General features: G+C 32.8%; 3 protein-coding genes across 3 annotated transcripts; all 3 read left to right on the top strand.

Moving 5' to 3' along the window:
• The first annotated feature begins 3,495 nt into the window (after window positions 1-3,495).
• On the top strand, window positions 3,496-4,739 carry LOC122596904. Its single transcript, XM_043769548.1, has 3 exons — window positions 3,496-4,105; window positions 4,265-4,470; window positions 4,572-4,739. The coding sequence occupies exons 1-3, from the start codon at window positions 3,496-3,498 to the stop codon at window positions 4,737-4,739; spliced, it is 984 nt and encodes a 327-aa protein (XP_043625483.1).
• A 761-nt stretch (window positions 4,740-5,500) lies between these two features.
• LOC122598105 (lysine histidine transporter-like 8) lies at window positions 5,501-9,419 on the top strand. Its single transcript, XM_043770711.1, has 5 exons — window positions 5,501-5,827; window positions 7,607-7,740; window positions 7,835-8,271; window positions 8,491-8,622; window positions 8,704-9,419. Exons 1-5 carry the CDS (start codon window positions 5,559-5,561, stop codon window positions 9,190-9,192), a joined length of 1,461 nt encoding a protein of 486 aa, XP_043626646.1. The 5' UTR covers window positions 5,501-5,558; the 3' UTR covers window positions 9,193-9,419.
• Window positions 9,420-10,265: 846 nt separating this feature from the next.
• Window positions 10,266-11,809, top strand: LOC122594902 (GDSL esterase/lipase At5g08460-like). Its single transcript, XM_043767192.1, has 5 exons — window positions 10,266-10,449; window positions 10,595-10,731; window positions 10,870-11,091; window positions 11,194-11,443; window positions 11,557-11,809. Exons 1-5 carry the CDS (start codon window positions 10,266-10,268, stop codon window positions 11,775-11,777), a joined length of 1,014 nt encoding a protein of 337 aa, XP_043623127.1. The 3' UTR covers window positions 11,778-11,809.
• The last annotated feature ends 449 nt before the right edge of the window (window positions 11,810-12,258 follow it).

Raw genomic sequence — 12,258 nt, 5'->3', positions numbered from 1 at the left:
AGATTAGCTAATTATTATGGCCATAGTGATGATGATTTAATAGTGTTTTGGGGATGTGGTTATTCTGATCTCAAACTAGAAAGAAGATAAAATTATGACTTATTTAAATGTGTTCAAATAGATAGATAATATATCGGTACAAGAAGATGTGGCTAAATGAATAAGACTATTTATAGATGAAATATAGTGTGTTGATGGGGGAAAGGAGCTGATCGATCAGGGGTGTAAGGAGAGTTTTGTCATCTTTTGCTTGTCTCCTATCACTAATTCCCTAGTTCCTAGATTGTGTCATACTACCTCTATCTAGACTATGCTGATGGACTATAACTATCACAAGAAAAGAAAGATCTTAGTTACCTATAATTGGAAAAACCTTCATGAAGTTTGCCTATCTTATTTGTTCCCCTCCACATGAACGGTTAGGAAGATGAAGAGAAATATTGGTGTCATGTCTTTTGTCTATAACTCATAAATTTCATTTGTCTCAACACTCTTGTTCCCTAATGAGGGTTAGATACTTATACAAAAATGGAAGAATCTATATCTCCAAGGATGGAGGAGCTTGGTTGTAAACTAGTCAAAAGTGTATATTCTTTCTTTTCTCCATCTCGTTTCTTAACCAAGAAATTGAAGAGTTTTTGTTGTTTTATGTACCACTAGTTTACAAATATAGTGAGGTAGAAAGATGAGAGTAAGTGTTTGTATCAAACTAGATAGAACCTTGTATATAGTCATAAAAGTTTCTTGACTAGTTTCTTCATTTAGATATCATATTAAAGTAAATTCCCTTGACTTATTTTATGCCATTTTGTGAGTATTTTACTATGGTTAAGACCATATGGTCGATTTGGATAACAAGGGAAATGGACTTTGCATTTTTAATAGAAAGACATATAAACATATATATTTATATATATAAACATGAGAAATTTGCGAATCACAACTCAATATAATTTACTAAATGATTTTTATATAAAATGTTGACCTGAAAATTTGAGGGTTGCTACACATTTGATATGCTAACCTACCTAACCCAACAATAACACGTTTGACCGATTTGACCTAAAATCAACCCACTTAACCCAAAATCAACTTATTTGACCTCTCAAATAAAACTACAATTTAAAGTTTTCTACAATTTAAAGTTATTTTTAAAAATTGTCACATAGGTTTTTATCCTATGTGGCATCTCTATATATTTTTACAATATATAAATCTACAAAATTATATTATCTAAAACTATTAAATCAAATAAAACTAAAATTTATATATAAACAAAATCTTACAAAAATAAAAGTAAAAAATCACATTCTATATCATAATAGAAACCGTATGAATTTAAAATCTATTTTTAAAATTGGAAAATATTTAGTTTTCAAATTATTTATTTCTTAATTTTACTATCCAATATAACCAATATTATATATCACATTGTAATATAGTTTTTTATCCTTTTCGCGGTGGCGATTTTACGTTTTATAAAAACTATTATCAATTACTAGGTGAATTCAACGTAATTTGAATCATAGGTTTGTTCTTTGTAATCTAATTATAATTTGGATTTGGTTTCTAACTATATTTAATTAAAGCTTTTCAACTTTTACGAATTTTATTATTTGATGAAGTAAGTTTTATGAAACTATTTTCTTTGAAAGAGTGTGATGAAATTCTAATAAGTCACATATCACTTTGCAAAAAAATAAAAGATCGTTATGATTTTACATTACATTTACATTTTAACTTCATTTTATGTTCATTAGTATTGCATGAAGTATAATATGTGATAGTTAATATGAATATTTGATAATGTATGTTTTTATATAAATGCAAAGATTTTCATAAATAATAACAGTTATATTTTGAATTTATCTATTTCAATAAATATAAAAATTTCCATTTAATGATAATATAGATTTATATATACATGCCTAAATAATGTATAGTTGTTAAAAGCTATTATAAATATTCATATAACTAAAACAATATTTTTAAATAACCGCACATCGTGCGGGTAAAAGACCTAGTAAATATATAATTATTTAAGTGATCGAGAGATATTATTATAAATAATTTCTTTAAAAGTATTATCAGTATATTAAAATGTGAAAATATTTAAAATAGGAGCCTTATTTAGATTCACAAATCTAGTCGAGTTTAGTATTAGAAGTTGATCATATTAGACTTGAACCGGATCACTTAGCCCAGTTGATCGCTTTATTATAATGAGTTTCATATTGGGCTTGATCTTCATAACTTTTGATTTAGATCACTTATGCTCGGCTTGAATTTAGAATACTTTTTGGTGGGAGAAATATAGAGAAATGAAATAAGTTAGAATTGACCTATGAAATTACACAAAAAATCAATTTCTATATTTGATAAATAAGAAACAAAGAAATGAAATCAAAAATTTAAACATGACAATGTAATCAATATTATATATAAGGGTTAACAACGATGCTTCTAGCAGCAGCCTACTTCCAGGAGTTTGTGAGGAGGATGATTTTGTATTTACACATGTGCTTTTCGGGGAGAGGGGGGGGGGGGAGTTTGTAAGGGGGAAACATATCTTCTATGCTTCTAACAGCATATTGGTTTTTCCCTTTATTTAATTTTAAAATTGGCACAAATTTCTAATACCCATTTGAGATCTCCTCCCTCACGAAGCAAACCCGGTGACTTGAAATACGATTGAGATGAACTTTTGATCACGAACCATAGCTGGATGAATGGAAAATACACCTCCGGTCAATCCTGGCAGGTGATGTTGCTTTTAAGTTTTCGAATCGTCAGATCGCTTCGAGAGTGATATGGGACAAAGCTGTACACATTTTCTATTTTCTTTTTGGCATGTGGAAGTCACATGACTTTAGCTTTTATACCCTTTATTTTAAGAATGAAAATACAGGGAAACTCATCTTCCGTGCTTTTTATTTTTGCCTTAAAATGTAGAGAAATGCTTTTCTTCACAAAAAGTGAAGAAATTAGTTTACATACAAACGCTTTTCTCGTGAATTTGAACTCTCCGTGTTTCTATTTCTTTAGATGTACAAAACGACTGAAAGGAAATCTTTTCCTTTTGTTTGGTTTCATCTCCCTTTACCAAACATACCCTTAGAGGGGTGGGAGTGGAAGTGGGGTGGTGAACGGTGAAGCCCGGCCCCGCGTGGGAACACCGCCACCAGGGGGTCGGGGTGGGGAAGAAAGGATCGTAAACGGGGTAGTGAGACCGATGAGAGAGAAACGAGTGTGGGGACCGCGCGCAAGAAACAGACGAATGGTGGCTGGACACGTGGCGAGGGGAGCGGGGTAGAGAGCCGTTGGGTGTTTTATATTTTTATTTTTATTTTTTTTGTCTTTTACCTCTTTCTCTATATATATACACTCTTTTCTTCCCAAAACAACACACAAATACTCTCATTTTCACTACATTTTTATAAAATTCAAACACCCCAACCTTTTCATCACTAATTTCTTACACCCAACACAAAAAATATGGCTTCCGGTAATTTGGATAATTCGAGCGACTCTCCCGACGAATCAAACGATAGCTCTATGGAATTCTTTCTTAACGCGTTACACTTTCTTGAAGATACGACAAGTTCTAGTGCTCCTCAAACTCGACTGTATACGGACCGGCGTCGGGAAATTGGTCTTGCCACTCTTTTGAATGATTGGTTCGTTCAACAACCAAAATACAAAGACGATTACTTTCGAAAGAAGTTTCGAATGGACAAGACCATGTTTTTAGATATCGTGCGCGACATTGAAGCAAACTTCTCGTATTTCCAAGAACATTACGATGCAAGAAAAAGAAAAAGTTTTACGGCGATACAGAAATGCACATCCGCCGTTAGGCAACTCGTGACGGGTAATGCACCAGACGAGTATGACGAGTACTTGTGCATGGCAGCCAGAATCGCACGTGAGACCCTTGATTATTTTTGTGACGCCATCATTCGGTTGTATAGCCTAGAGTACCTACGCAGGTCGACGTCACACGACGTTGCACGCATCTTCGAGGCCCACGAGCTTCGACATCATATGCCTGGGATGCTTGGTAGCATCGATTGCACACATGTCGAGTGGTCGGCATGTCCTAGATGTTTGAGAGGGCAATACACGCGGGGTGACCACAACGGTCCAACTATTATGCTTGAAATCACCGCGTCACAAGATTTGTGGATTTGACATGCTTTTTTCGGTGTCCCGGGGTCGAACAACGACATTAACTTGTTGAACCAATCTGATTTGTATGTCACAGCGCGTAACGGAACGGCTCCGGATTCTTCATTCCGCGTGAATGGCCGAGATTATAAACATGGCTACTATCTTAGTGATGGGATCTACAACAAGTGGTCAACACTGGTTAAAGCATACCCGTATCCAACCGACCCTAAGGAAAAAAGATTCAAGAATTGCAAAAGGCGGCGAGAAAAGATGTCGAGCGAGCTTTTGGTGTCCTCAAAGGTAAATGGAAAATTTTTCAACGACCTCTTCGACCTCAAACGAAAGACAAAATGGGAAAGTATGTTCATACATGTATTATTTTACACAACATGATCATTAAGAGGGACGAGAGGGCAATCTCACCGGTCCATACAATGGACCCGCCAGTGCAACCGGTGTTCGATGAAAGTGTGTATGCGGAGTTGATAGATGAAGAAGTTCACCATCGCCTTCGATATGATCTTACGGAGTATGTATGGGCTCAAGATTTGGCGTATCTCGATGATTAGTTTTTTTTTTAGTATTATGTAATGTTTCTTTTTTTTGAAGTATTATGTAATGTTTCTTTTTTTTTTAAGTATTATGTAATGTTTCTTTTTATTTAATATAATAAAAGGGTATGTTTTTTAATTTTAATATAATTTGTGATTTTGTTAAGTAAAACTAAATGGAAATAAAAAAAATGATGTGGAAATTGGGGTTGGGGTGAGTGGCGCCACCATTTTGGGATGATTTAGAGTGAATTGAGGAAGTTTGAAATGGAAGATTTTTATTAAAAAATGGTAATATGAAAATTTGAGAAAGATTGGGGTTGAGGTATCCACTCTCACCCCTTGTATCAATTATAACAACTCAAATTTAAGTAACTCAATGGTGACTTTTTTGTTTGAAGATATACTAATAACCAAGTTTGCTCACGTGTAGATGTCCAACAATGATTGATTATATGGTAGCATTTTGTAGATTTTGGGAAATAATTTATACGCATGTGAAAACAGATTTTTATTTTTTTATTTTTTTATTTTTGAAAGGAAAACAGAATATTCTTATGGTGCATAATTGGACACGAACTATTCTTTTCATTTTCTCAATGGTCTTTTAATATGTTATTTTAAGTTGACACTTGACACAAGAGTACTAGACTTCATTACTCTCTTCCAACATTCATATAACTTTTTAGTAAGTTGACTAAGAACAATTAAGAAGCATGCTTAGGTGAATTATATAAGATACATTTTCCTTCACTATTTTTTTAAAAACACCCATTTTCCTTCACTATTTTTTCAAAAACACCCATCCAATTGTATATCCAAAGACACATAGTTAATATGAGTGAAGAAGTTCCCTTAGAGAATAGAATTTTCACTATGAATGATGAAGTTGACATTATTATATCACAATGTAACAACTCAACATCAGAATCAGGAAAACCTGATTCCAAAGAGATCCGGAATGGAATCAACACACCACTAGATGATTGGCTTCCCATCACCAAATCAAGGAAAGGAAATTTATGGGCCACAATGTTTCATTTGCTTTGCTCCGGAATTGGAATCCAAACACTCGCTCTTCCCCTTTCATTCGTATACCTCGGTTGGTTAGTTACACTAATTACTTACACATCTCTTTGTTATAAATATGAATATATTACCGAAAATTCCGAAAAAAATTTACTAATATATTTATATAAGTTTTACATTCCGAAAAATGTAAAATTATTTAACAATGAAAAAAGCATAAGTTTAAAAATTAAAAAAATAATATATTTTTAAACACTAAATTTGGTTCCTCAAGATAATATTACCTTCTTGTGGAATTTTTCGTATCAATAATGAAAAAAGGTTACTCTTTGGAAATTACTGTCTTGATAAATATGTAGTCTTGATACATTTGACTACTTTTGATTTTAAAACCTTATGAGCAAAATTCTTACTTGACTAGCCAATATTTTATATATATAAAGAAGACTTGGATTTGACTCTTATTCATCTTCGTCAACTAAATAAACTTATATTTCAACTACCGCGCTATAATAAAAACAGATTGAACCTTTTTTTAGTTGATATATAAAACTTCCTGTTAATCATACATATAACTTTTAATTGATACATAAATTAAAATTTTTAATTTACAACTATAACAACTAATTAAAAAAATAATATGATAAAAAAATAACAATACAATATTATTTGATTATTATATACCTCATCTATCTTCATAATAATGGATTAGGGATAGGCCACTGTGAGACTTTTGTCCCCTATCGATCCTGGTATCAATGGTACTGATCGTGAAATTGAGCAAATTGGATACTGATCCCACTCCCATATTAGTCAAATACAAGATCGTTACAAAATCGTTAAGGGACCCGGATTTTGGTAATGAATTCCGATTAGCACCGAATATTAGCTAACAAATAGCTAATTATCTATACTATTATAACTAAAAAAGGAGACTGAGATACATTTGCACCCTTAAAGCTCTTTTTAAGCCTAAAACTCTCTTTTAATTACTCTAAAGCTTTCAACTTTGTACAAGATTTTTTGATTTTTGATTTGCTTATTAAATAGATAATTATATTTAAAACTCTATTATAAATATTTTTCTACTGAAACAAAACTTTTTAAATTTTAAAGATATATATAATATCCTTAAAGCTCTTTGAATAAATTATATATTATTATATATACAACCTAAACTTTTATTGATCATTCTCATTCGTATTATTACTCTCTTTTCTATTTTTAATAGACAAATCAAATTCAATAAATTTTTCGAAAATAAAAACATACGGTTTTTTTTATATCACTTTAATTTTAGTTTTGGTATTTTGTTCATGTTTGTTTATTATTTGGTATTAAATTGTTATCATGTGAATTCTTTAGGTAATTGGGCCTATGTTATTGTCATTTTTCATATCTTTTAATTTATGTTTGTTGTCCATTGTAATTTAATTATGGCCTTTTCTACTACAAAAGGATTTATACTTTTAAATTTGTTTTGTTATTTTTTACCTGTTTTGTTAGTTCCCTCCGTCCCATTTTAGTTGTCATGTTGACTAACTTTGACCGTAAATAACTTTGGTTGTATCATATAACACTTGATATAAAATATATGAATGGATTGGGTTTTTAATGTACTTTTCGTTCATATAAGTTTCATCAACTATTATATAGTACAAACAAAGTTATTTACAGTCAAAGTTAATCAACATGACAACTAAAATGGGACGGAGGAGTATTATTTTGATATTTACCTTATATATATATGTACAAAAATCATTGGTCCTAGTTGGTCCTAAAATAAGAGGTGGTCTCAAAATATCTCACCCCTATATATATATATATATTTTAAGACTATCAATCTATTTGTGTAGGTTTCGGGGAATAATGTGCTTGTCTGTGGCATTTTCATGGCAGTTATACACGATCTGGTTGCTAGTGAGCCTTCACGAATCCGTCCCTGATACTCGTTACAGCAGATACGTTCAACTTTCGATCGCTGCTTTTGGTAAATACCTTAAAAACTAGAGATTTCTTTCATTTACCACAAGAAATAAAAAATTGATAACATTTTTACCCTTTTTGAATGGCTTAATCTGTAGGTATAAAGTTGGGAAAACTTTTAGCCATATTTCCAGTAATGTATCTTTCTGGGGGCACATGTGTTATGCTCATAATTACTGGGGGCGGAACAATGAAACTGTTGTATCAACTCTTGTGTGATAATTATTCTTCCAAACACCCCTTGACAACCACACAATGGTTCTTGGTTTTCATTTGTTTAGCTATCCTTATTTCTACCCTTTGTCCTAGTATGCATTCACTGGCTTTGGTCTCTTTCCTTGGAGCGACCATGGCCGTTGGATATTGTACAATGTTATGGATAGTTTTTGTGACTAAAGGAATGATACACACGACGACTTCTCACGATCCAACAGAAGTTTTTAAGTCAGAAGCTGGTCGAATTCGCAATGTCTTGAATGCTCTTGGAATCATTGCTCTTACATTTAGAGGCCACAATGTTGTCTTAGAGATACAGGTACAATTCATTTATTTGTATGCGCGACGCGTGATATCCTATTTTTTTGGTAAAAAAAATGCGTTCTTGGGCTCCCTGCATTATATACAGAGCCAAAGCTCCAAGATGGCTGGACAGACCCAAACACCCACCTAAAACCAAGTGATATCCTTTTTGTATATATAATTAAAGGACATCTTTATTAATATATAACCAAAGATTAACAATGTTTATTAACAGAGTACAATTCCGTCAACTATGAATTTCACATCATCAAAGATCATGTTGAAAGGAGTGGCAGGATCAAATATTATTAGAGCAATGTGTTTCTTCCCCTTAGCAATTGTTGGATACTGGGCATTTGGAAACGAGGTTAGCAAAATCCGTAAGTTCAAAACTACATGTAACCTAAAACATAACAACTTATTTAATTCTGTAAAACTACTATTCTAGATTCCAACCGATGAAGGATTCCTAATCGCTCTGTCAAGCTCACTTTATCACCACATGTCAAAACCATTGCTCAGCTTGGTATACATTCAAGTTGTGATAAGCTGTTTGACGGCTTTTCAAATCTACAGTATGGTTGTCTACGATAATTTGGAGTCTGCATACGCAAACAGGAAAAGCAAGAAATGCCCAAAGGTTGTGCGTATAGGAATCAGGATTTTCTTTGGAGGTTTGACGTTTTTTATATCCGTCGTATTCCCATTTCTACCAAGCCTGGCACTAGTTATTGGAGGGATATCGTTACCTTTGACGTTCAGCTACCCGTGCCTCATGTGGATTAGGATCAAGAAGCAAACGACGAATTACGGGTGGTGGTGGATTAACCTTGGACTTGGTTGTTTAGGCATAGGCTTAAGTGTGATACTGACAGTTGGGGGAGTGTGGAACTTGGCTTCTAAAGGTTTAGATGCCAACTTCTTTCATCCACATTAGGATGGAAATCACTCTAATTCAAGGGCGGAGCTTATTTGGGGCCCCAGTGGTCGTCCTGGTTTTTTGCATACTGAAATTTTTATACTGCTTGTATTAAGACGATCCCCGATTCTTTCAAGCCCCATTGGCCCTTTTAGTAAACTTTTCAAGCTTAGCCACTGCTCTGACGAGAGAGTGTGTAACTAAATTAAGAAATCTAAAGTTAATAGAAAGAAACACAATTTGAATAATTAAACAAATACGGCCACTCTGGGCTCTGGCTCTGTCTTGGGCTAGAGCTTGAACCTCTTTAAGCACAAGCAAAAGGTTTAAACAATATTCAATTTATAAATGAAATAATAATCTTATTTGATTGAAAATTCATCGAACAATCAGAGGTGCAAAGCTCCAACAAACTTAATATATCTAAACATAAATAACCAAATACGACCTGGTCAAGATGGAAAAGAAAATCGATAAAAGATTAATTAATATAAATACGTTACGTTTAACCTTCTAATATTAGACGGCAAATATGGAATGTCCTAATCAAACTTACTTCACTTTTTAACCTTTTTGTTTTTCTTATTAGCCGACTATTTAATTGCAGTATTAATTGTTGATAAATTCTTGATGTAGTCGTCTAAAGAAGAAGAGAAGGATTTGCCTCAAATTTGAACATTGACGTGTAATTACTTACTTGTAGATAACTAACTATAAATAAGTTACATTTATTGTTAAAAAAAAATCAATATTAATTACTTTTGCAAACATACTATAACATGAAAATATATATAGGGGTGATTTTGGATTCTTGCATTTACCATCAATTGTACGATCTATCTTAAACACATTGTTTACTAGTTTCATAGATAATTTCGATGTTCATTATGGAGCCATGTATATGTCGTATCATTGATCGATATTTTTATATATAAGTTAGCATTTTGTTAATATTCTTAAAACGTACTCCTAATCTCCATTGGAAACTAATTCTATTGTGTTACATTCCAATGGAGAAAATGTATGCCATTTTTCTACTTCTTCTTACGGGAATTTTTCTTGCCACTCCTCAAATCTCAAATGCTACGAAGATGAATCGCAGTGCTACGCCACCTTCCATTTTTATATTTGGAGACTCAACGGCCGATGTTGGAACAAACTCGTTCTTGCCCAAAAGCCAAATACGAGCCAACTTTCTTCCCTATGGGATTGATTTTATCCATTCAAAACCTACAGGACGCTTTAGCAATGGCTTCAATAGTGCTGATTTTCTATGTTAGTAACTTACTATATATAACTTACGACCATACATCTTTTTTAAAATTATGTAGATATTTGATGCAAAAGTCCTAAATGTGACTGATTTCCTTCAGTTTTTTCTAATTAATTTTATGTTTGGTTTTATACGGGCCGAATTTAGCTATTCTAATGGGGCATAAAAGAAGCCCACAACCGTGGCTGTTCTTTCTAAAAACAGGCCTCAATACTCGGATGTTTAGAGGCATAAACTTTGCATCCGGAGCAGCAGGTCTTTTAGATGTTACCGGAAAAGCCCTGGTAAGACTTATAGGAAATTTCTTAGAATTCAACCTTATATATAGTTACAACATAAACGTCATGCGGTAATATGACCATATATGTCATTGACGATTTTCATTTGTTTCCTCATGACATGATCGATCAAACTGTGAACAGAACATTGTATCTATGTCGGAGCAAATCAATCAATTTCAGAGCGTTTGTGACATGTTAACATACTTAAAGGGTCGAGAAACTGCTAAAAATCTACTTGCAAAATCCATGATCGCAATTAGTATTGGTAGCAACGATATTTTTGACTATGTTGCAAATCGAAGCACAGTTGATCCTGTTGTGTTTATTGATTCTTTGATGACATCTTACGAGGGTCACATAAATGTAAGTACTTCACGCAACAAACACTATATATTGTTTCAAAAACATTGAACATGTATCATATGGCCATCACAAATAAAACTAAACACCCTTTTGTTTCTATAGAAATTATACAACCTTGGAGCACGAAAATTTGGGATCATAAGCGTTTCACCAATCGGATGTTGCCCGTCACAGAGGATTTACAATGCCACGGGTGGATGTTTGGAGATTGAAAACACTCTTGCTCAAATTTTTTATTCGTCACTAGACGCTTTACTAAAGAAACTCACTTGTAAGCTACCTGGAATGAAGTATGCACTTGGAAATTCATATGAAATGACCATCAATGTTATCAATAACCCTCAACTCTTCAGTAAGTACACAAATAAGTCATTTTGGTTCACTCTTCATTTCATTTGCAACACAAGAGAATTTTTCGTGACTATAACTTTATGTACATTCGCGATTTTCATTTGATTCTTGCAGATTTCACATCCATCGACACAGCATGCTGTGGTGAAGGATGGCTAAATGCAGAAAAAAATTGTTCTCCGCTAGCAAATTTGTGTTCAAATCGCAACAATTACCTCTTTTGGGACTTGTACCATCCAACACAATACGCTTCGCAGCTTGCAGCTACAACTTTATACAATGGCGGACTGCAATTTGTAACTCCCATCAACTTTGCTCAATTGTCAGCATATTGATTAATCTGTCTTGGATGACTTTTGTCACGATTTTATACTTCATTTATATGACATATGATTATATGTTCCAAAATAATAGATTAATAGTTTTAGTCTTTTATTAAGTGTAGTACGCAGAGATAATGTGTTTGGGCTCGAACCTGGCACCTGCTATTTGTGACAAAAATGTCTACCACATATTATCAACTTTAGGGTGCCTTTATAAATATTTATTGTAGATGATATGAATAATGGCTTGTGTGTTTTTTTTTTAACTATTATTTGTTTTTTTAATCATTAACTGAATTGATAAAGTGATTTAATAATTTAATAATATCTATTTAGATTAAGTTAATATAGTTGTTTTTTTGTTTATTAAGTCAAATAAATAAACACTTTTAATGATTTAATGGATTAAGTACAAACACCACCTAAGAGTCTATATCCCCCTAATTCCTTTCATTTTGCAATGGGTGACATTATCTATTACGTTATAAAGAAT

The sequence above is a fragment of the Erigeron canadensis genome, chromosome 4, assembly GCF_010389155.1.
Source record: "Erigeron canadensis isolate Cc75 chromosome 4, C_canadensis_v1, whole genome shotgun sequence".
Classification (NCBI taxonomy): Eukaryota; Viridiplantae; Streptophyta; class Magnoliopsida; order Asterales; family Asteraceae; genus Erigeron; species Erigeron canadensis.
This window is presented reverse-complemented; position numbering and strand designations above follow the sequence as displayed.